Genomic DNA, 25675 nt, shown 5'->3' on the forward strand with positions numbered 1-25675 from the left:
ATCTGCACTGAAATTCTAGAGGGAAAACTACCATGTCTGAGGTGAAAGACAGGACAGAGGGGATTGATGGCAAGATTAGACACCACAGAAGAGAAGATTAGTGAACCTGAAGACAGCAATAGGAATGATCCAAAATTGGGGCGCCTGGGTGGCTCAGCCGGTTAAGCGGCTGCCTTCGGCTCAGGTCATGATCCCAGGGTCCTGGGATCGAGTCCCGCATCGGGTTCCCTGCTCAGCAGGGAGCCTGCTTCTCCCTCTCCCTCTGTCTGCCTCTCTGCCTACTTGTTCTCTCTCTCTCTCTGTCAAATAAATAAAATCTTTAAAAAAAAAAAAAAAAGAAATGATCCAAAATGAACACAAAGAGAAAGAATGAAAAAGAAAAGAAGAGAAAAAGAGCATCAGTGAACTTTGGGTCTTCAAGTGCACAGGTGAGTGGAGTCCCCAGATTGGGAGAGGGAGAGACAGAGAGAGAGGGGGAGAGAGAGAACAGAGAAAAATATTTGAAGCCGTGAGGGTCAGAACATTGTTCAAAGTTTGATGAAAACCATAAACCCACAGATTCAAGAATCTCAGGGAAACTCAAGCACAATAAACATGACAAAAATCACACCAAGGCAATTGCTTCCAACCAGTGATCAAGAGAAAATGCTAAAAGCAGCCAGAGGGAAAAGGACGCATTACGTGGATACATAGAACTCTTGTTCTATTTATGCTGCTAGTGGGAATGTAAAATGATACAGTAACTTTGCACAACAGCTGGGCAGTTTCTTGAAAAGTTAATGATACACCCATCAGACGATCAACCGTCATTCCAAGTCTGCATAACCAAGAGACACAAAGCATTTGTGTCCATACAGACACCTGTACACAAATGTTACCAGCGGCTTTATTTGTAATCACCCCAAACTGCAAACAACCCAAATGTCCATCAACGGGTGACGGGATAAACAAAGGATGGCATCTCTCTATGATGAAATAACCGTAAGGAAAAAGAAGGATGCAGGGAGTGTCTGTGTTGAGACATTTTTATATGGACAGGATGACACAAAATTACGTTTTTTTTTACAGGGGACACCCCACCCCCTGTAAAAAAAAAAAAAAAAGCATAATTTTGTGTCATCCTATTCATATAAAAATCCTAAGAAAAAAGAAGATGAGTCAATAGTGAGCGAAATCGGCGATACCCGGGTGGCAGGTGGGAAGGGGCAGGACTCAAGGGAGCAGGCCAAGCTTTTGAGGGTGATGGATATGTTCATTACCTTGACTGGGAGATGGTTTCATGTTTGTACCCATATGGTCACAATGTCTCAAACTGTAGTTTTAAAGTATTTGGAGTTCATTATGTGTCAAATATACCTTTGAAAAATGATACAAACAAAAACTTTCTGGCCCTGGCTCCCACAAGCTTGCCCCCCAACCCCCAGGGTGGGAAAGAAGGTGTCCTGGGCTCAGAAGGCATCACTTCATGCCACCGGGTTTGGGGTTCCACCTCGGTGCAAGGTAAACCCCGGGGGAGTCAAGGGAAGACAGTCGGTGAGAGCAGCTAGCCCAAGCCAGGCGTTTGGCAGGAGCTCAGACACGTTTCTCTAAGGGATGTGGGGTTTCCTCAGTGACTCCCACTGGCACACTGAGTGACTTCCAAACCACATGGGCACACATTTCCTTGGGGGTCCCTGCTCAGTCCTGAAACATGTTGGCATGCTTTGAAACGTTCAGTGTGCAAACAAGATGCAATTCTTCAGCAACCCTAAATTTGCATTCCTATTTATTTATTTATTTTTCAAAGATTTTATTTATTTATTTGTCAGAGAGAGGGCATGCGTGAGCACAAGCGGGGTGGCGGGGGGGAGCGGCCGGCAGAGGGAGAGGGAGAAGCAGACTCCCCACTGAGCAGGGAGCCCGATGTGGGACTCGAACCCAGGACCCCGGGATCATGACCTGAGCCGAAGGCAGACGCTGAACCGACTGAGCACCCCAGGTGTCCCTTGTGTTCCCACTTACGATTTTTCAAAGACACACATCCCTTCCCGTCAAAATCCACTAAGATTCACCGCACCGGGCTGACAGGACGAAATCCTCTCCGTGGCCCTGGGTGGGGAGTGAGCAGTCTCCACCACGGCTTTCGACAGGCCGAGGAGAGCCCCTGGGCTGCCCCCGGCAGGGCCTCCGAAGCCTCCTCACAGCCCAGCCAGGCTTCCCCCGCGGTCCCGGTCGCCGAGCCAGGCCCTGCCACAATCCCCGCCCCAAGGTGGCCTGCTTCCCCTGACCGCGGCCTCTCAGTCTCGTCCACGCGGAATGCCTGTGGTCTCCCCTGGCCTGTCAGCCGATCTGACAGTGTCTCAGGCCAACCTGTGTTCCCCCAGAGTCCGTATGTTGAGGTCCTAACCCCAGTCCCTCAGAATGTGACTGTATTTGGAGACATGGTCTTTAAAGAGGTGATGGAGCCAAAATGAGGTCAGCTATGAGGTGGGCCCTAAGCCAATGTGACTGATGTCCTTCTAGAAGAGATTACGACACGGACACACAGAGGGAAGACCATGAGAGAGGACACAGCGAGGGCATGCCCTTCTGCAGGCCGAGGAGAGGCCTCAGGAGAAACCAACCCAGCCGACACCCTGACCTCTGGCTTCCAGACTCTTCTTCTGTTTACGCCCCCCTGACTGTGGCACTTTGTTAGGGCAGCGTGAGCAGACAAAGACAGATGGGGTCCCCCCAACACCCCACCCACCTCCTATGGGGACAGATGGGTGAGCAGTCAGATGCCTGACCTTGGAGCCGAGTGAGGGCCCGCAGGCCACGGGAGGCATTGAGGGTGGCATTCAGGGTAGATGGGGAGCGAGGGGAGGGAGACCCCACTGAGGCTATTTAGGAAGATGAACAAGAAGAATGCAGAGCTGCTGGGTCTGCCTGAGACAGCGGGTGACAGGACCCAGAGAGACCAAGCATTTCCAGAAGGGCCAGGTGCTAACGGAAGGGGACAGAAGCAAGCCCACGAAGGCATCGTCCCGGGACCACCCAGCTGGGATGAGGCATCTTTCTCCAGCTCACCCCATTCTTAGCCCCGGGTGTGAGCCTCAGCACAGGCAGGGGGAGGAGGAGGAGGAATCGGCCCCAGAAGGGCCCTGGCCCCGGAGGTTAATGGACACTCCACGGGCAGCATTAGCAGAGCGGAGAGCAAGGGGCGACCAACGGCTCACTCACTGTCCTGGGAAGTGAGTGTCACTTTATCCTCAGAGAAGCGGAGTGAAGCAGACACTGGCACCCTCTTTCCAGAGGAGGAAGGAGGGGCTTGGAAAAGGCAACACATTTGTCCCCGGCCACTGCAGCCGGCCTAGAGGCAGGTCCAGACGCAGACCCAGATCTCGCTGCTCTGGAGCCCACAGCATGAGCTGGAGGGCCCAGTGCAAGGGGCTTTCAGGAGGACCCGTGTGGGACAACCTCTGTGGGGCGTATGTGCCCGCACACCCACGGGCACGCATGCACACACATGCACATGCGTCTATATTCACACATTCATGTGCATGCACACACTCTCACACGCAAGCACACTCACACACATGCATCTATATGCACACTCACGTGCGTGCACACACACGTATTCACACACGTGGATCTATATGCACACACTCAATGGCACACTCACGTGCATGCACACACCCTCACGTGCATTCAGACTCGTGTGCATGCACTCTCACATGCACGCACTCACACGCACGCATCTATATGCACACATGCGTGCACACACTCTCGCACACACTCACACATGCATCTATATGCACTCAAGTGAGTGCACACATACTCACAAGCACGCACACTCACACGTATCTATATGTGCACACTCAAAGGCACACTCACGTGTGCGCGCGCACATGCACTCACATGCGGGTATCTATATGCGCACACTCAAAGTCACACTCACATGCGTGCACACTCATGTGCATGCACACACACGCATGCACACACACATGCGTGCATCTATATGCGCACACTCAAAGGCACATTCACATGCGTGCACACACTTTCACACGCACGCATCTATATGCACCTACATGCGTGCACACTCACATGCATGCATTCACGTGCGTGCATCTATATGCACACACTCAACGGCACACTCATGTGCATGCACACTCACACGCATGCACACTTGCTCTCACGTGCATTCGCACTACCTGCACACACACTTGTGCCCTCCAGACCTCACAGTGGCTCACCCTCACACACAGGCCACACACCCCAGTCCAACTGCCACATGAACTTGCCCTTCATTTGACTGCACTGCACCATGGGGCTGCAAAGAAAATGCTGTGGACGGAGACGGAAGAGGCACCATTAAATCAATGGACAGACCACGTTTTTGCGTGTGTGAAGATCCTCCTGGGAGGCCCAAAGCTGGGTAGGTTTTATTTAAACGGTCTCCTAAAAACCCCAGAAATCACTGTAATTACTTTATGACTGTTTCACAACTCCAAGTTGGAGGCAAAGTCCGTTTTAGAAGCTGAAATTACCCATCTGAAAGCACTTCCACCCCCCAGCCCCGATTTTGAGGCTACATCAAAAAAATAAAGATTTTCTCATTTACCAGTGTGACTTGAAGCAGATGTGTGGGAGGCCTCTAATCCATCAGGTTAATCATGAGCATTTGGGGGGTGTTCATGCCATGTTGCATAACCGCAAGAACAGACTTATTATTTAAAGCGAATTTATTAGGTGTTCAGGTGCCCTTTCGCAATGAAAAATCCATCTAATAATTTTCATGAATAATTAGGTTTTTGTTTTGGTTATAAACATGAATTTGTGTGTGTGTGTGTGTGTGTGTGTGTTTAAATGAAAAAAATCTCATTCCGCTGAAATGAGAAACTGGGGGGAAAAATGGAGTTATGAAGCCAATTCAGCCCCTGCTTTTCCTCAGTGACCAAGCAGTCCCCCTGCCCATCACTGATGCAGACACCGGACCTGGGTTAATACCATTTCCACTTCTGTGTGGCCTCCGAGGCTGGTGGAATCCCAGCATTAAAGGGACCATGGAGCCTCCTCTCCAATGTAAACAAGCATATATATGCACCTTCTGGATGCACCCAAAGAAAGCCTTCCACTAGGAACAGCCATGCGTGGGACGTGGATGACATCTGGGGCACTTTGGGCCAATGGCTTGTTTAATCCCCACAGAAACCTCATGAGGCACGTATTATAATCCCCATTTAACCGCCGGGCAGGGGCACCTGGGGATTGGTGCTCCTCAGTTGGTGGAGCATCTGATTCTTGGTTTCGGCTCAGGTCCTGATCTCGGGGTCCTGGAATCGAGCCCCGCGTCGAGCTCTGTGCTCAGTGCAGAGTCTGCTTGTCCCCCTCCCTCTCTCAAAGAAAAATAAAATATTAAAAAAAAAAAAACCCACGCACACAAAACAGATGGGCAAAACAGAGGTTTGGAAAAGCAGTCATTTACCCGAAGTGACACAGCTGGGAGATGGCAGAGCTGGGATATGAACCCGGGTCCGCTTAAAGCTAAAGTGCTCCCTGCCATCCACATGTCTGCCCCCTACGGAGGGTGTCTACACTGGCAGGAAAGGCTGCTGCCCTGGGTTTGATGACTGCTTCCCGTAAGGGTCTGCTGTGAGGCTGAGGGAAAGGGCTCAGGACCAGGAGTCAGGTCGCTGGGGTTCAGACAATCGCCGCTACCTGGGGCCAGTCATTGCCCCTTCTGCCCAGGGTGAATCCCACAAGAGAGGCACTCCATCACCTCCAGGAGCACACTGACGCCCCTTCCTTTAAAACTACATCTGCAAACTTATTTTTTCTCCCAAGGATTCGTGCTTCGTCCTGAAACCTGTTTCTGGACATGATGAAGGCCCTCAGATGTCTTCTGAGGGCCTGTGTCAACAATTAAAGATTAATCCTGGGGCGCCTGGTGGCTCAGTCGTTAAGCGTCTGCCTTCAGCTCAGGTCATGATCCCGAGGTCCTGGGATCGAGCCCCACATCGGGCTCCCTGCTCCGCGGTGAGTCGACTTCTCCCTCTCCCACTCCCTCTGCTTGTGTTCCCTCTCTCGCTGTGTCTCTCTCTGTCAAATAAATAAAATCTTTAAAAAAAAATTAAAGATTAATCCTGATCCGACACGTGGGAGAAAATCGAATGAGGAAGGAGCTAGAGGGCGTGTGTGGCCTCCAGAGAGGACTCCCAAAACCAAATTACATTTGTTCACGGACTTAGAAAGATGTCATGGGCGCGCAGTGGGCGCGATGCCTGGTATTTCCAAAAAGCTGTTCCAGAAAGGGGTCGACGGCACCAAACCAAAACAGGAGCATGATTCTGAGATGAATCGTCACTGTTTCTGGATCTCGTTTTAAGGCTTTCTTTGTTATCAGTTGCCTTTTGCTTTCAACAACAACAAATCCAACTGAAATTAAAAATCCAACCGAAAGACAGACGGACTCCACGCTGTCCATCAGAAAACTGACTTCACAAGGGTACGGTTTTAGGATACCACAGGCGGATAAACGAGCCTGGCCTTGACAAACCTGGATATTCTAAAATCGAAACAAAAAACAAAGCCCTAAAGACGTTCCTCTTTAGGCAGTTACTTACATCCTAGAGAATAACAGAAGGAAGACACTTGCCCCAGGATGCCACTGGCTGCGCCATTTTCTGTGCCAACAAAAATGTGGAGGAGGCCTAGATTCTGGGTGGACAGAAAGACGCAGATTCCATTGATAGGGTCAGATGCAGCTGTGAAAGATTGTGCAGCCCCTGGAAAAACATTTTTGATGTAAGGTCGGAATGCACACAAGCAAGGTATACATGGTGCACGCTCTATGGTTAGCATGGGGTGGGTGTAAATCTGTCCGAGGATTAAGGACTGGACGAGATTATGCAAAATGTTAAATAGTCCTTGTTTTAGGGCGGTGGGGTTATCAATAACATGAATCATGTTAAAGCAACATACACTTTGGGGTTTTTTTGTTGTTTTGTTTTTAAGAAAAGGAGGAAAGGGAAGGGTAGCCAAACTGGCATGCTATTGCCCAATACTGGGTCTAACATCCTGGATAAGGAGGTGGCCACAGCTCAGTAGCAGTGGGAGCTGGAGAGCCGGTGAGCCCGGCAAGGGGCGAAGACAAAAGGGTCTGCACCTGCCCCGCAAACAGCAGGTTTGGAAGAACGCAATTTCCTAGCAACACCTACCAATGCCTCATGGTCGGAGATAGAATTCATTAGGGGAAAGGGAGAAACGTGTAGAAATCTGGTAGAGGATTTGGCTTCTCTGAAGGTATAGGATTATACCAAAAGCCTGTGGGGCCCTGAGGGTGAAGGGCAGGGGACCCAGTGCCCAGAGCTCACCCCTGTGTTGAAACCTAATCCCCAGTGTGATGGTATTAGCAGGTGGGGCCTTGGGGAGGTGCGAAGGACGCGAGTGTGGAGCCTCGTGATGGGATCAGTGCCCTAACGCGGGGCTCGAACTCACCACCCTGAGATCAAGACCTGAGCTGAGATCAAGAGTGGGACGCTTAGCCGACGGAGCCACCCAGGCGCCCTGATAAATTCCCCTTCTAATTAAAGCCAGTCTGAGCTGGGGTCCCGTCACTGTTATTTGAAGGTGCAAGAGTCCAAAGACATGTAGAAAGGCTGAATCTAATGAGATGATGCTCTTGAGGGTACAGGGGACATCCTGTTCTGGGGACCATGGTTATAACTGCACATGCTCTGGAAGGGAATCAGGGGGCCATGGTGACATATGGCTGCTGAGAAAAGCCACAGAGACCCACGGCTGGGGTAAGGGAGGACGAAGAGGAGAGCTGTCTGGGCACATACCTAATGGGTGCAGGGCTCCATACAGGAGTCTGGGTGTACTGATCTAGTCCTCGGACTGCCTGAGCCAGTTCCTCCAGCCTCACCAGCCTCCTCCACCTACTGCAGGGTGATACAGGTATTTCCACTTCCCCACTGTGGGGTCAGAACAGCATCCACTGAAGGGTTAAAGACCATAAACTGCCAAGAATGGGGTTGTGCCAGAGAGAATCCCCAAATGCACCAACCTTGCCTTTGACTCTGGCTGGGGGCAGAGGTGGAGACGGGACCCCAAGGGAAACAGAAATTCTGTGGCTGAGGAATGTTCCCAAAGCGGGTGTGGTTATGAAAACTGTGGGAGACCAGTGGATGACTGCCCCCCCCGCCCACACACCCCCGTCCTCCTCTGGGGTCACCTTCTACAGCCCCCACCTGACACTGCTGGTTGTTCCCCAAAACATTCCCAGTCCTCCTTCCTAACAAAGCCACCATTCTCTTCCAGTGGCAACGTGCCCAGCCCCAGGGGAGAAATCAAGATTGGTCCAAGCCTCCTGTGGCAAGCCCGTTACCCTTGCCAGTGACAGGATGATGGCAATTGTGGGCGCTGGCTCTGCTCGGTGGCCATACGGGGAGTCTTCTGAGAGGTGCTGGGAACTTCCCCCCTCTGACTCAAACAAAAGAGAAAGCCTCTTGAGAAGAGGACTCTTTCTCCTGCCTCCTTCCCTTCTACCTCGGTTACTCTTGTATGAAGATATAAGCTTGGAGCTGCAGCAGCCATCTTGACACCATGAGGAAAAGCCAAGAGACTGGCAGACACTGACCCGGACCCACTGGTGGCCGACTCACTGAACTAACTCAGAACTGCCGACTAACTTCCAGGCTCCTCTGGTTACACAAGATAATTCAATGACTGTATTGTTGAAGGCACCACACTCAGCTATTCCGCTACTCACCATCAAAAGCGCACTTAATGACCAACGCCTTCCTCTATATTATTGTATTTGCTTGTCCCTGCACAGGTAGTTGCGAGCTGCACATTAGGAAAGAGGTTGAAGAGGTTAGATGTTACTACCACAGCTAGTAAATGGTAGGACCGGAGCCCTTCTCTGCCTGCTGGGATAAATTCATTCAGTTCACAGATGACCCAACCTCAGAAGCCATGCCGTAAACCTTCGAAACCAGTATGTAAAGGTCCCATTCAAACATTTCCAAAATACGTTTGTGAAAGAAATGCCCTGACAGTTGGCTCGTTCTAAACATGCTGCTACTTTTTATTTTTTTAATTTATTTTTTTTAAAGAATACTTTTTTTTAAAGGATTTTATTTATTTATTTGACAGAGACACAGCGAGAGAGGGAACACAAGCAGGGGGAGTGGGAGAGGGAGAAGCAGGCTTCCTGCCGAGCAGGGAGCCTGATGCGGGGCTCGATCCCAGGACCCTGGGATCATGACCTGAGCTGAAGGCAGATGCTTAACAACTGAGCCACCCAGGCGCCCCATGCTGCTACTTTTTAAATATTTATTTATTTAAGAGAGAGAGAGAAAGAGAGGATGTGTGAGCGGGGGGAGGGGCAGAGGGAGAGGGACAAGCAGACTCTGTGCTGAGCTCAGAGCCCGATGTGGGGCTCGATCTCACAACCCTGAGATCATGACCTGAGCCAAAACCAAGAGTCTGTTGCTCAGCTGACTGAGCCACCCACACACTGCTATGTTTTAATACTCTGGTTTCTCTTCAGATTGCATAAATCTTTTGCCTTTTCCTAAACACGTTGCTATTTTATAAAGCTCCCCAAATTGCTCCCCCACCAAAAAATTAAAAGAAGAAGATGACGACGACGACGACGACGAAGAAGAAGAAGAAGAAGAAAGAAGAAAAAGAAGAAAAGAATAAAGGGAGAAAGTAAGCATGCCAGGAAGTCACCAGAAAGAAACTTTTTGGTCTGGGAGCCAGGAAATGTCAAGGAAACAAATGGAGCTACGATTGACCCTCCCGTGTCCTGTTGAGCCACGGGTTTCAAAAACTGGCTCTTTATTAACATGTTCTCCATAGGGCAGTCCTGACAAGTGGCAGGCCACCACAGAGGCCGAGAAAGCAGCATGTGATTCTGGGTTTTACGGTAATTTAACCAATACATATAGTAGTTGATGGTAGGGGAGGAAATTGAATTTTACCCTGAGTCTCTGAGTTTTTCTTGTTTTCAAACTGATTGGTCTGGACAATGGAAGACCAGGAGCCAACAATAAATCCATTGTAAGCTGGAAATGCTCTCCTCTGAATACAGCTAAATATTTCTTTAATCCTTGCATTAAATTTGTTACTGGAGTATGAAAGCTATTTTATTTACCCTAAAATTTAAGCTGTTGCAATACTGTAATTATAGGTGTAATGGGGGGGGTTGATTACTTCGGCAACCTAAGGTACCTTAAGAGCATAATATCAGATGTTTGTTGTGCATTTATATTTTCGGGTCATAAGGAAGATACTATCGTTAACGACTTTTTTATGTTATGAAAACCATTTCTTTCATTTTTGGATCATGGGAAGGGTCTTTAGTAATCCCAAGTTAGCATGAATATTCCTTTTTTGGAGCTTCTGTATCTACATTATCAGGCACATCAGCCAGTCCCCCCAAAAAAATTATGTCACAGTTCTGTTCCCAAGGGAACAAAGACATCGGGTCCCCTATTAACAGTGGCTTTTGTTGGCTTATTTTGTAATTTTTTTTCTGACATTAAAGTTGTTTGTGGTTGGCAAGGATTTCTCTTCCTCAATTTGGATGTGGTTTCTGCCTCTGAAACTCAGAAAACAAGCTTGTTGATAAAGGACAAGCTGAAGGCACCCTCACATGCATAACTACTTCAGCAACAGACTCAAAAGACGCTTCCCTGAAAACAAATCGGAGCTGAAAACCATGTTCAAGTTCAAATGTTCTTCCCTTCAGAGATTTTCAGCTCAGTATTTATTTGTCCTTCCTATGTAACGGTTCAAAAAAAAAAGTATCTTCACATCCATTTAAAGCCAATTCCCCGGGTGCCTGGGTGGCTCAGTCGGGTAAGCATCTGCCTTCAGCTCGGGTCATGATCCCAGGGTCCTGGGATCAAGCCCTGCGTTGGGCTCCCTGCTCAGCGGGAAGCCTGCTTCTCCCTCTCCCTCTACCCCTCCTCCTGCTTGGGCTCTCTCTCTGTCAAATAAATAAAATCTTAAAAAAAAAAGGGGGGTTAAAGCCAATTACCAACTCCTTGGGGGGCCCCCCCCCCCCCCCCCCCCCCCCAACCTCGGCCAGGGGCTTACATGTCCCGGCCAGGGGCTTACATGTCCCGTCCAGGGACATTAGTGAGAAGAACAGCTTGTTGCAGGAACAGACAGACTAGACCGGTGCCCTGGGAGAGAGATGGCTTCTCACAAGGGACCCCAAACAGCCAGAAGTTCGAATCCAAGTGCATTAAACCACGGCATCTCTGACATTCCACCCTCCAATCTGTGCTCCAAGCGCATACGCTCTTCAACTAACTAAACCCAACTAAGCCAAGTTTAGTTAGCTGGTAGTATAACCTGCCCATGGACGCACGTCCTGTGCTCAACGCCCGCCTGCGGAATGCTGCAGTGAATTTCAAGTGGAAATCCCCGGATGTGAAATTTGCCCTTTGCCTTTCTAACCAAGAGCAGAGAGACGGGGCCGGAGACAGAGACATGAAGTCCCACCCAGGTAAAATCAGTGTCGCAGAAGGGGGGGGCAGAATGAAGCCACTGCAGTCTCTCCCCTCGGATCCTTAAGCCTCAAGGTCCAGGACTTGCGAATCCATCCTTTTCAGCAGGGGCTGCTTTGCCAGGGCACCCGCCCTGTCCCCACCACCATCAACCTGGACACAATTGGCAAATTCCTCGTAAAAAGGTTTTACTGGGATTACTGGTTCACTCGGTCCGGGCTTGCGGTTTATTTTTACTAAGAGGGGCCTCCTCTCGGAAAGGGCTCCGGTTATTGCACTAACAGAAATGTTACTGGGCCTCCATAAATCAATTCAACACCCTGGTCTCTAGGGATTTGCGAAAGATAATGGGCTGCAATTATGGAAGCTTCAGCACCAGTCGCCAGCGGGGCTCCGGGGAGATTTCCGAAGTCTGTGGGCGCTTTGAAGACGAAAAGAAGGAAATCAATTCACGAAGCAGCAATTCTGCCCCAAACCACGCTGCTGGAGGAGAGGTAACGCTGGCTTCAATTAAAGTCATAAGGAACAGGTACCCGGGACCAGAAGGTGTGGCGCAGTCTTCTCCCATTCCCCCCGAGATTCCAAAGGCACTCAACCACGGATACACAGCGTGATACATGAATAAAGATCACAGCTCCCACAGTTGAGGGGAATCGGTAGCAACAGGCTTGGCCTACCTCTCCTCTACCTTGAAACCATGGCGCTTTTCCTGCTACAATTGAGGATGCGCCTCTGGGCAGGATACTTGGGATCCGCTTTTCCCAGGAGGAAGAGGGTGGCTCAGGCAAGGGAGGTGAGCACAACCAGGAGACCCCCTGGCCAGTCCACCTGCCTGTCTCACTTCTAAGGGGAGGGGCACTGCCGCACAAAACGTGGAGGTTTTCAGTGAACATGATGGATGGGTGAGGGTTTTGCGGCTCCAAGGGTGGCGTCTGCTTTGAAGACACACAACCGCAACCCTAGTAGAAGTGTCACAGTGTCTCATACGGCACTTCCAACGAGCGCAAGAAAATTCAGCAAGTATCTGCATCGCTTGAAACCAGAATTGAGCTTTTTTTTTTTCCTTCCCCTCATCCTACCAGGTTTCGTAGGCCCTGGGTGCGCACTCAGCTCGAAGAGCCCCAGAACACGGCATCTCCAGGATGGAGCTGCTCGGAAACAAGCCTTTCCGGAGGGAGGTGGACAGGGAAGGTGGGGCTGACCGGGTCCCTGCAAGGGCCCTGGCCGTCGCGTCCGTCCGAGGCTTCCCTCTGCCCTGGCCGCCGGCCTGCTGGGGAGCCCGCGCTTCTCCAGGTACACCAGCACAGGGCACAGTGGTCGCGAGGCTACCGGGGGCGAGTCACCCACCTGACCCTTCCCACACGAGCCTGGTCATTCGTCCGGCGGCACCGAGGAGCCAGGCGCCCAGCGCCGGCGGGAGGCGACCGGTCGGAGCGCGCACCCCCGTGGAGACTCGCCGCCAGGTCTGTCAGTTTCCAAGTCCGTAGGCTTTCCGCTCCCTCCCCGCTGCTCGTTCCCGAAACGGCCCTTCCAGCTCACGCTTCCCGCGGCCGCTGCGCCCTGGAACGCGGGCGACGGCAGGACGCCCCCCGCCCCCCCGGGGACCCGCACCCGCAGCCTTCCCCTCGACGCGCAGGCCCCGGGCGACCCCTCCTCGGGGACACGGCCGCACAGCCCGCGCCCCACGCGCACAGCCCCTGTCCCCGGCCGCCCCCGCGCCGCTCACCTCGCGCAGCAGACGCTCCAGGTGCGGCTCGGCCCAGGCGGCCAGGGCGCCCGGCGGCCCCGCGCGCCGCAGCAGCTCCCGCTCCTCCTCGAGCGCCGCCACCCGGCCCTGCAGCGCGGCCGCCTGGGCGCCCAGCAGCAGGCAGGCGGCCGCCGAGCCCACGGAGAGCAGCAAGCACAACGCGCTCACCGCCCAGGCCCCGGCCGCCGTCGCGGGGCGCCCCCCGCCGCCCGCCGGGCCGTCCTTCCGCGCGTCGCCGCCGGCGCGCTGGCCCGGGCTCATGGCGCGCGGGTCGCGCGTGGGTCTCCCAGGGGGGCGGTGCGGAGCCGCGGCGCGGGCTGGCGCGCGGGGAGCCGGCGGCAGAGCCCGAGGCACGAGGTCGGCCGGGCGCGGGGCTTGGCCTCCGGGCAGTAGCGGAGCGCGGCGCACGCCCCCCTCTCCGCCGCCAGCTTCTCCACAGCGGCCACTTTGGGCAGTTTCCTCTATGCAAATAGACCCTGCCAGAAAAGGAGCCGGGACCCACCCAGGGGAGGAGCGGCCCGGCCGGCCCCGCGCGGCGAGGGGCGGGGGAGGGAAGGGAGCTGGCTCCTCCGAGCCCCCCAACCCCCACCCCCACCTCCCGCGCGCGCGCGCCTGGCCGACCCCTGGCCCGGCGCGGACCTCTGCCTCACCTGTCCCCGGCGCCGGACTGCACCCCACTGCCGCGCGCGCACCTCCGCGGTTCTCCAGGCCCAGGTCCCCTGCGGTCCCGAGAGGACTGCGGTGCGCCCGGACCCTCGGCGCCTTCTGCAGCCCACCTCTGGCTGGAGCATCATCCGTGCCTGGGGGAAATGCCCCTACACTTGTGAATTCACCTTCCTGACACTTTTTTTTTTTTTTTTAAAGTTCAGAACTTCAAACCCCGTGGAAATATTAGTGAGTCCAGCCTGGATGGTGCCCTGGCGCCTCTCGGTGGCTGAAAGCGATCTCTGCGCACTCGCGCCTGGAGACGCAGTCCGGGTTGTGATCTCACCAAGCGGAAAGATGCCTCTTAGAAAGAACCTTAGGGCTCTCACCATTTATTAGGTGCCAGACATGTGGTCCTGGGAACAGAAATTGTAGGACCTCGCCGCTGATCTGGAGAGGGTTTGCATTTGAGAAAATCGAGACTATCACAAATAGAAAAGATGGGGGGAAAGAGCTCCAGCTTTTGTTCAGATGATGGCTTAATTCCGCAGTGGAAGCCCAGCTCGGCCCACACTAATAATCCAGTATGCACCGCACTGAGCCTATCCCGCGGTCCTGCTGCAGACTTATTTCACAGGGTTCAGGTAGGAAAGCCTGAATGTAGAATGAAGAGGCCCTCACGGTCTTTCCAAGAAAAGGAAGAAAGGCTGGAAGTCAGGCAGGGTCTCTGCCTGGTCACACATTCATTCCTACCAGGTGTATTTATATCGTAAAACGGGTCTCACCATAACACTTCCACTAAGGCCTGTGATATTCACATAAAACCACAAACTAACTGCCCGCTTGGATCTTTGTGATTTGGGCAACTCCACAACTTTTTTTTTTTGGTGAGAAAAAGACCTGTTACATCTTCCTTCTCGCTCTCTGGGTATCTGTGGATTATTCATTTCGGTGGCTAGATTACTCATCTCTGAAAACTGTTGAGGACCTCCAGCTGACATGTCCCTCCTTACTCCCTTAATTCAGAGGGTTTTGAAAACCACTTCTGAGATTGGAATAAAACAGAAGTGATTGGCGTCTTACCCCTGTGACTTCGTAGCTGTGACCTTCCTTAGGTAAATTGGGTTATGGTTAGGTGATTATACAGAGATAGATCTTGGGGCTATGCTAAAATCCGGCGTGTGCCCAATAAATCGTCTGCAAAGTACTTGCTAAGCAAACTAGATTGTCTACTCAGGAAGAGGCCAACACCAGATTGTAGGTTGGGACTTCAGTCTTACTACAGACACATGGGCTAATGGCGCATCACCTGTATTAATGTTACTGCATGTCCCCATGTTTGTAGCAGCATTATCTACAATAGCCAAATTATGGAGGCAGCCCAAGTGTCCATCGACTGTTGAATGGATAAGGAAGAGGAGATATATATATATATATATATATATATATATATATATATATATATATGATAGAATATTACTCAGCCACAAAAAAGAATGATATCTTGCCATTTGCAATGACATGGATGGAGCTAGAGAGTCTTTTTTTTTTTTAAAGATTTTATTTATTTATTTGAGAGAGAGAGAGAATGAGAGATAGAAAGCATGAGAGGGAAGAGGGTCAGAGGGAGAAGCAGACTCCCCGCCGAGCTGGAAGCCCGACGCGGGACTCGATCCCGGGACTCCAGGATCATGACCCGAGCCGAAGGCAGTCGCTCAACCGACTGAGCCACCCAGGCGCCCCGGAGCTAGAGAGTCTTATGCTGAGTGAAATAAGTCAGAGAAAGACAAATGCCATATGATGTCATTCATATGTGGAACTTAAGAAACAAAACAAACGATCATAGGGGATAGAAAGAGAGAGAGAAATGAACCAAGAAACAGACTCTTAACTATAGAGAACAAACTGATGGATACTAGAGGGGAGGTGGGTGGGGGAATGGAGGAAACTGGTGATGGGGATTAAGGAGAGCACTTGTGATGAGCACCGGGTGATGTATGGAAGTGTTGAATATATTGTACACCTGAAACTAATATAACACTGTATGATAACTAACTGGAATTTAAATGAAAACTAAAAAAAAAAAAAAAAAAAAAAAAAGCCAAGCTCATTGATCCGTTAGGCCTTTGCCCTCGCCTACTACCTCACTATCTGGAACATTCTGCTCTCAGATCTTTGAACAGCACGTTCTTCCTTCAGGTCAAGGTCCCCAGGTTCTCAAACCTCACCGGCTCTGAAGGACCTTCCCAGGCTGCCTAACCTAAGGCATCTGAGCCCACTGGCCCCCTCCAAAGGATTACTCGGGGGGATCAGGCCATTTATCACTGTTTGAAGTTACCTTTTCATTAGCAAGACCTTTGTCTTGCTCACCACTGTTTTCTCAAAAAACAGAACAGGATCTGACACATGGCTGATGCTCAGTAAATATTTGTCAAATGAATTAAGGCAAGGTGAAAATAGGTTTACTGTCTGCAGCTTTAAAAGCCAAGGAAGAAAATACTCTATCTTGTTTTTGTCAGTTGGGGTTCTAGAAGGAACAGATCACCTCCTCAGACCACAGACAGCCTGAACGTAAAGACTCTTTACAAAGGGGGCCAGCTAAAGGGAAGCCAACAGGGGATGTGAAGAAGCAACAGTGGGGAGCATTACATTCCAGCTGAAGGGGTGAGAAGGGGCTGCTGGGGGACTCTATGAACGCTCGGAGCTATAAAAAGTCTGCACGAGAGGAGCTGTGGACTTCAGTTAGGGGACAGCATGAGTTGGAAAGTGGGAGCTGGGTGGTGGGGGGGATAGTTTTAGCTCCTCCTGCTCTCTGATCTGCCAGGTCTCCTGCCTCCTGCTGACCAAACCCACAGGGCAGGGAGCCCAGATGATGCAGTGCAAGAGGTGAGCCTGCTAAAGACAGAGAGATGAAGAGCAGCTCTGTAGAGGGAAAAAAGAGAGAGAGAGAGAGACTCTCCACCACATTACCTAACACGCATATAGCACTTAGCAAGCTCAATACAGCTACTGCTGCGTCTGCATGGCTAACCTGTCAGCAACAGGTATTAATCCTCAGGGAGCCCAATTGGCCACCTGGTGGCAAACCAACTACTTTGGACTCCCTCCATCCCAGAAAGGCCAGCACTTTTCCCTCCCGGGTATAGCTAGCTATTCCAGGTACCGGCTGGTCTCTCCCATCTGTACAGCCTCAGTTCGTACTGCTGTCCTGACAGACAGCCCAATCCAGAGGTATGGAATCCCACACAACATAGCATCTGAGCATGGGACCCACTTGACAGTGACCATGGAATTCATGGGTCGGATTACATCCTGCACCAGCCAGAAGCAGCCAGGCTCACAGGACACTGGAACTGCCTTCCGGAAGGCACGGGTGAAGAACCAACTCATATAGTATTCAGAGGCAAAATACAGGTGCAATAAAGTGCCCCTTTATCCACGGGGAGGGGGGTACATTCCAAGACCCCCAGGGGATGCCTGACACTGCAGATCGTACCAAATCCCATATATACTACACTTTTCTCTTACATATACATTCCTGTGATAAACTTTAATTTATAAATTAGGCACAGTAAGGGATTAACAATAAAAAATAGAACAATTATAAAAATATCCTGTAATAAACTTTATGTGAATGTGGTCTCTCTCATAACACCTTATTACACTGTGTTCACCCTTTTTTTTTTCTTTTTGGTGGTGATGTGAGATGATAAAATGCTTTCGCGCTGAGAGGAAGTGAGGCAAATGATGTCGGCGTGGTGACGTAGCATTACTGTTGACCTTGCAATGATACATCAGGAGGATCATCTTCTTCCAGACTGTGGTTGACTGTGGACCACTGAAACCCCAGAACGTGAAACTGTGGATAAGGGGGGGGGGGGCTCCTGTACTCTAAAAGGCTGCAGGGCCACCTTTCAGGTCGTGGTATATGCTGCTGTGTTCCCAATAAAACATGGGTGTAGGAACCAAGGAGTAGAAGCGAGAGTCGCCCCATGCACCATCACCCCCCATGACTCACTGGGGGATTTTGTACTTGCTGTCCTCCCAACTGTGGGTCCTGCAGGGTTGGAGATGCTAGTTCCCAAAGGGGTTACACTCTCTCCAGGGGATGCAGCAGGGGTCCATTCAACTATAAGCTATGACTGCCACCCAGGGCACTTTGAGCTCTGTGTCCAGGGACCTGAAGTCAGCAAGTCATCATTTTGGTGGGGGTGACTGACCCTGATCAGCAGGAGGAGATAGGGCTGCTTTTATACAGTGGGAGCAGGGAGGAATATGCCAGGCACCTGGAGACACTCCTTTGCCCCCTTGTAACTGTGAACAGCAGTGTGCAGCAACCCAGCCTAATGATTGACAAGGGCACAGACTCTCCAGAATAAAAGGGACATTATAAAATATTTTATTAAAAAAAGAGATTGTTTGGGCCATATAGGGTTGATAACCATTGCAGAAGATCATAAGTAATGTTGATCATGAAAAAGTTCAAATAGGGGGCACCTGGGTGGCTTAGTGGATTAAGTGTCTGCCTTCAACTCCGGTCATGATCCCAGGGTCCTGGGATGGAGCCCCACATCCGGCTCCCTGTTCAGCGGGGAGCCTGCTTCTCCCTCTCCCTCTGCCCCTCCCCCTGCTTGTGCTCTCTCTCTCTCTTTCTCTCAAATAAATAAATAAAATCTTTTAAAAAAAGTTCAAATATGTTCAAAATGCTCTGTTTAAGAAGGCAAGGACACTTCCTCGTTTTTGTTTAATTACTAGTAAAAATGGTTTAAATTATGCTATACGGCTTAATGGGCTAAGCTTCAATTACCTGAGGAAATTGTTGCATAGAAAAAGTGGTGTGGTACAGTGGAGAAAACACCAGGTCTTGATGTTAACACCCAGATTCTAGTCCCAGCTTCACTGATACCTTCGAGCTACTTTCTATTTTGGACCCCCCGTTTTCCTGTTTATAAGATGGAGATATTGACAGAGACTGGATTTCCTCTGCCTGAAACAACTAGGAAGTGAGGCAAACTATATGAGTTGGCAGTTGCCAAGACACTGGACACCAGGCAGTGAAGGCCAGCGATCCTTGGACTATAGGACTGCCCCGTTTATTTTACTATTTTACTGTCGGGAGATGTTTTCAGGTCACGGCACAGGAGGGGGACCCGGGCAGAGCCACCCTGGGGTGAAGAGAGAGAGAATCCAAGAAAGCCAAGGCGGTTAGAATTTGCAGGCTAGAGTGAAGACAGAGACCATCATCACATCTGTGAGGAAACTACCTGAGGCCAAGAAAGAACCACACAAAAGGACCAGGAAGGAAAAGCTGATCATTCACAGGGCATTGGATAGAGTAAAAGATTTTGCCTCAGTAGTAGGGAAAAAAAAAACCCCCAGCCCTACACCAAATTCTACTCTGGTCCAGCCTAACCAAGCTTAAACCTCAAACCTAAAAAGATCAAGCTGATTCAAGTAACTTAATCATGTCTCATAACAAAGCTCAATTATATAGGAAAATAAAAATATCCGGTATCCAACGAGGTAAAACAAAAAAGTAAAATTACCAGGCATGCAAAGCAGCAAGAAAATATGGCCCATAATAGAAGAAAAAGCAATCAGTCAAAACTGCCCCCAAAATGAGATAGAATTAGCAGACAAGGATATCAAAAGTTCTAACTTTATTCCATGGGCTCAAGGAAAAAAGAGGAAAGAATGAACACGTTAAGTAGAGACATGGAAGGTTTGTTTGCTTTTTAAAGAACTAAAGCAAAAATCTAGAGATTAAAATGACAGTGTTTGATATGAAAAATACAGAAGATGGGATGAAAGGCAGATTAGACACTGCAGATTAATGAACTTGAAAACAGAGCTATAGAAACTATCCAAAATGAAACAGAGGTGAAAAGATTGGGGGGCAGGGGGGAATGAGCAGAGCATCAGCAAGCTCTGGGACAGTTTCAAGTGAGTAACTGGAGTCCCCAGGGGAGAGGACCAAAAAGATTTTTGAATAACCAATGGCTGAAAAACAATTCTAAATATGATAAAAACTATAAACTCACAGATCCAAGAATTTTAAGGAACCCAAGCATAAAGAACATAAAGACAACCACACCACCAAGCACATCATAATCAAACTGCTTAAAAGGAATGGTAAAGAAAAAAACCTTAAAAGCAACCAGACAAAAAGACATGTACAGAGGAATCAACACAACAGTAGACTTTCCACTGGAAACAGCGCAACCCAGAATAGAGGAGAACAGTACTTTTTGTCAAGCCAAAATTCTATACCCAGTGCAAGTATCTTTCAGAAACCAAAGTCTCAACAAACACTTTGATCCAAAAGCTAAAATGATGTATTACCAGTCAGCCCACAATAAAAATAAATGTGAAAGGAAGAAATTCAGGTGGAAGGAAAAGCCATAACAGATGGAAATATGGGTTTACATAAGGGTTTGAAAACCTCTGGAAATGGTGACTCTGTGGGTAAATATAAGAAGTCTTCTTTAAATCTCTTTAAAAGATAATTGAGGTCTTAAAGCAAAAATAACAGTGTATTGTGGGGTTGTAGCATATGGCTAGTAAAATGTGTGATGACAAGAGTACAAAGCTCAGGAAGGGAGAAATGGTAATTTACTGTTAGAAGATCCTTTTGCTCAGGGTCATGAGTTCAAGCCCTGTGTTGGGCTCCACGATGGGCGTGGAGCCTACTTTAAAATATATCTATATCTATATATAAAAATATGTGTGTGATCCTTTTGCTATATATGTGAACTGGCATAATGTTACCTAAAGGCAAATTGTGATAAGGATGCATCTACAAACTCTAAAGCAATTGCTAAACACATCCCCTCCGCACACACACACAGGGGGAGTTGTAGGTAATAAGTCACCAACAGGGGGCGCCTGAGTGGCTCAGTCTGTTAAGCTGCTGGACTCTTGATTTTGGCTCAGGTCATGATCTCAGGGTGGTAAGATTGAGTCCCAAGTCGGACTCTGCACTGGGCGTGGAGTCTGCTTGAGATTCTCTCTCTCCCTCTGCCCCTCCCCCTGCTCATGTGCGTGATCTGTCTCTCAAATAAAATCTTAAAAAAAATATAGGGAATAAATTAAGAAATTATGAAAATAATAGCTACCATTCACTAGAACTTTATGTAAATTATTTCATTTAATCTGCATGATCACCCTTGGGAAGTTAGGTATTAGCATCCCAGTTCACAGATGAGACTGCAGAGGATATGTACCTTGCCCACCTATCTGAGTAATTCCAGGGTATGAATCCAGTGTGCCTCTGCAGAAAAGCATTGCCACACTGACCGGATTATTCTAATATGTGCAGTTGTGAGACACACAAAATAAGGTCAATGTTTCTGAAGCAATTTTAAAAATATAAAAAAGAAATAGTAAGATCTTTTAAAATTAAATTCCTCTACCAATGACATAGGCCTGTTCTTGTCATTCATTCAAAATCGTACCTGTCCATGTTGTCTTTAGTTAAGAGTAAATCCAGTAGCTTTTAAGAGCACTGGATTTTTTGGGGGGCGCCTGGGTGGCTCAGCCGTTAAGCGTCTGCCTTCAGCTCAGGTCATGATCCCAGGGTCCTGGGATCGAGCCCCGCGTTGGGCTCCCTGCTCAGCCGGAAGCCTGCTTCTCCCTCTCCCCCTTCCCCTGCTTGTGTTCCTGCTCTTGCTCTTTCTCTGTCAAATAAATAAAATATAAAAAAAAAAAAATAAAAGCACTGGATTTTTATAAGTTTAAAAAACACATAAATTTCATTTATATTTCTAATTGGAAACATTTTAAGTCATGGGGTGGGGGAGGGGCATGGGAATGCCCCCAAATCTACAATTAATCTTTAATTCATCTCATTACATGTAACTACCATTAATAGTATCTGAAAGAACTAAGTCTGTGAGGTGCCTGTCTCAAAGGATATTTTCAGGTGGTTTCAAGTCTTCATTATTAAATCTATGTCTGTCTTGTAATGATGTATAATTTCCCCCCAAAATTGCGACGTTTAAACCAAACTAAAACCAGGAAAGGAGTGAATGTCAGAAAATGTATCTGAATAACAGACATTCTTGATTGGTTAAAAACAAACAAATTTCTTTGAAAATCCCATTCTCCATGACATTTCAGTGAAATGTCACAATAAAAACTACAACTTTAGGGGATCAAAAATAGACTCCTTTATTTGTTTATTATTATTTTTTTTAAAGATTTTATTTATTTGACACACAGAGACGGCTAGAGACAGAACACAAGCAGGGAGAGTGGGAGAGGGAGAAGCAGGCTCCCGGCTGAGCAAGGAGCCCGATGCGGGGTTCGATCGTGCATATTTTTAATTTATTTATTTGAGAGAGAGAGAGAGCACGAGCAGGGGGGAGGGGCAGAGGCAGAGGGAGAAGCAGGCTTCCCGCCGAGCAGGGAGTCCGATGCGGGGTTCGATCCCAGGACCGCAGGATCATGACCTGAGCCGAAGGCAGACGCTTAATGACGAGAGCCGCCCAGGTGCCCCAGAATCCTTTTTTTAAAAAAGATTTATTTATTTGAAAGAGAGAGAGAGTGGGGGGGGCAGAGGGAGAGAGAGAAAGAGAATCCAAGCAGACTCCCCACAGAGAGCGTAGTCTGACATGGGGCTCGATCTCACGACCCTGAGATCACGATCTGAGCTGAAATCAAGAGCCAGATGCTTAACTGACTGAACCACCCAGGCAACCCCCCAAATAGAATTCTTGATAGTTTAGTAATTTCTGGTGCCATAAAGAGGAACAATTAACATTGTTAGAAAAATTTAAAGTCATCTGGGTTAAAACATTTTCAGAAAACCAAGTAACTGCTTTTTACTGGGACACTAAGTGCCAGGTAATCTGCTAGATTTTAATCACCTGATAGCATAGATATTAACCCTAAGAAATTCCAAGTAACATAGTAAAATTACTTTAAATCATTTGCTCCCCAAACACAGAGAACATGGGGGACTGACCTTGGAACCATGCGGGTAAGAAGTCTGAGCTCTTTTTTTTTTTTTTTTTAAAGATTTTATTTATTTATTTGACAGAGAGAGACACAGCGAGAGAGGGAACACAAGCAGGGGGAGTGGGAGAGGGAGAAGCAGGCTCCCCGCCGAGCAGGGAGCCCGATGTGGGGCTCGATCCCAGGACCCTGGGATCACGACCTGAGCCGAAGGCAGACGCTTAACCAACTGAGCCACCCAGGCGCCCCAGAAGTCTGAGCTCTTTCAATTCATTGAACTCTTACCCCAAGGAATTAGCTGATAGGTGAGAAATGAAGGACGCAAAGGGCTGGAAGCTTCTTTACATTCCGGCATTTCAACCTGGAGGCTTGATTAGAGCTAGGTTTTGTTTTAAGGCCATGATACCTCACAGGTGCTGTGTATTTCCTATTGAGTCACCCCAGAAGCACATCAGCACGTCATCTCGTTGTCAGTCTGAGGTTCAGATTGATCCCTGTGTTCACATGCTCTCAGCCTGATCCCTCCATTATAAAGCTCTCCACCAATTTCTCACCCGATGGTTTTAACCTCCGCTGATGATTGCTGCCTGGATCATTTCATTAACAGTTGCAAAATAGGGCCTTTCTAACATCCCTTCTGTGTTTACTAGAAGGAATTCTATTTAAAAAAATTCCCTTTGGGGCGCCTGGGTGGCTCAGTTGGTTAAGCGTCTGCCTTCGGCTCAGGTCGTGGTCCCAGGGTCCTGGGATCGAGTCCCGCATCGGGCTCCCTGCTCAGTGGGGAGCCTGCTTCTCCCTCTCCCTCTGCCCCCCCTCATGCTCTCTCTCTCTCAAATAAAATAAATTTAAAAAATAAATTTGAAAATTCCTTTCATCAACTATAAGTTTATAGGATCAGTGGGGACTAGAGAAATGGACCACTCTGGTGAAATACTGAATATGGGAAAGTCTTTAAAGACAAATTAGCCAGTTTCATTAGCAAAGAAACAGAATGGGCGGGCGGGGGGCGGGGCAAAAGGTACACACCATGATTCTAAGGGACCTAAGACATATTAGCAATGTGTGGACGCTGATTCAAAGCAACCAACTATAAAATGACATTTTCTTAAGACAAACTTTAAAAATAGACTCAATATCAGATAAGGAATTATTTTGTTAGGTATGATAATGGCAGGGTATTTTTAAAAACATCTGTTAAAAGGTATACAGAAATATGGGTGAAATGATATGGTATCCAGCATTTGTATACAATAGGAAAATAGGTTGAGGAAGAGACGAAACAAAATTTGCAAAGTGTTTTGAAGCTGGGCTATACTTAGAGGTTCATTATTCTTTTGCATTATATATACATATTTAAGATTTTGTTTGTTTGACCAATTGAGAGAAAGAGGGAGAGCACACAAGTGGGGGAGGGGCAGAGGGAGAGGGAGAAGCAGACTCCCCGCTGAACAGGGAGCCCGATGTGGGACTTGATCCCGGGACCCTGAGATCATGACAGAAGCCGAAGGTGGATACTTAACTGACTGAGCCACCCAGGTGCCCCATTGCATTATATTTTTAAAAATTAATTACCAATATAGAACTAGTCAGCTTCCCCACATGACTCAAATTAAGTGTATTCACATCACCTATATCCCAAAAGTCTGGATTGACCAGATTGTAAAATTAACCTATCTTGACTTTACATTCCCTCTATCTATCTAAAAAAATAAAACCAATTAACCAACCAAACTAAACTTTAGCTTAAGGATTTAGCTGGAGATGGCAACCTCTTAAAAATGGTAAAATGATCAACTCTTTTAAGAATTAAAGTTGTTTTGACCTATTTGTGAACATTCAATCTACTAAGCCAACAATTATTGACACTGCTCTTGGTACTATTATTCGAAACGAATCCTTCTGACCATAATATTTGAAAATGTAGCTTGTTAAGAATTACTGGATGTTTCCATTTAAAATATTTTATCTGCACCAGGTTTTGTGGGAATCACATTGGGAAGGATTTAAAAACTCGGTGCACCTTCCTGACAAAGTTTGTCTTCATTCATTTCCTCATGTCAAGATAAGCTTTAGGTACTGGTATGTGCCTACCTGCTGAAAACATAATTTTAAATTCAAATGACCATACCACTTTAACCATTTTGATGGTTGAAGCTCCCTATCAACTGTAGTAAAGAAAAATGTGAAGATGGAATCCAAGTAATAATACTTTCTATTAACCATTACTTTCCATTTCATCACAGCTCATTTCACAGTAGTGAACAAGGATCAAACCGATGGAGTTTTGGACTCAACGAAGTGTGCTTTCACAGAAAGCTGGAATCTAGGAAACCTGAGTGTAAGTCACAACTCAGCCACAACTGAGACCTGGCCGAATCATTTCCAGTTCCCTTGGCATCTAGCTCTTCAAGATTACTCAGAGGAATAGTTCTCAATTTTACGAACTGTAAGGCTTCACAGGGTAATTTGCTGCCAGTAATAGTGGTCGTCAATTTTATTCATCTGCTCTGAACATTCTGATGAGTGAGCAGATGAATGAGAACACCCGAGAAATAAGCAGCAGCTGAAAACACTGCAAACCACCTATTTAGCTGCACTTTAAAAAATGCCTCATAAAAACCAAGCTTTCAAAATGGACTAGACTGAAATGTAAGAACTGAGCCCGTAAATTTCCTAGAAGTAAACACAGGCAGTCCTTGCTTATCCATCTGGGTGATGATTTTGTGGATGTGACACTAGAAGCAAAGGCAACAAAAGCAATAATAAATGAGACTTCATCAAACTAAAAAGCCTCTGCACAGCAACGGGCATCATCAACAAAACGTAAAGGCAACCTAGT

General features: G+C 48.4%; 1 protein-coding gene across 1 annotated transcript in view; it reads right to left on the minus strand.

Annotated features, from left to right (window-relative positions):
- COL23A1 (collagen type XXIII alpha 1 chain) overlaps positions 1-13664 on the minus strand; it is a 308128-nt gene extending 294464 nt beyond the window's left edge. The window contains exon 1 of the mRNA XM_025862720.2: positions 13216-13664. Coding sequence (XP_025718505.1) covers positions 13216-13497 — 282 coding nt within the window. The 5' untranslated portion in view covers positions 13498-13664. The remainder of the gene's footprint in view (positions 1-13215) is intronic.
- Positions 13665-25675: the final 12011 nt, after the last annotated feature.

Source organism: Callorhinus ursinus, unplaced genomic scaffold, assembly GCF_003265705.2.
Source record: "Callorhinus ursinus isolate GAN/ISIS: 27379988/994484 unplaced genomic scaffold, GSC_fseal_2.0 scaffold81, whole genome shotgun sequence".
NCBI lineage: Eukaryota > Metazoa > Chordata > Mammalia > Carnivora > Otariidae > Callorhinus > Callorhinus ursinus.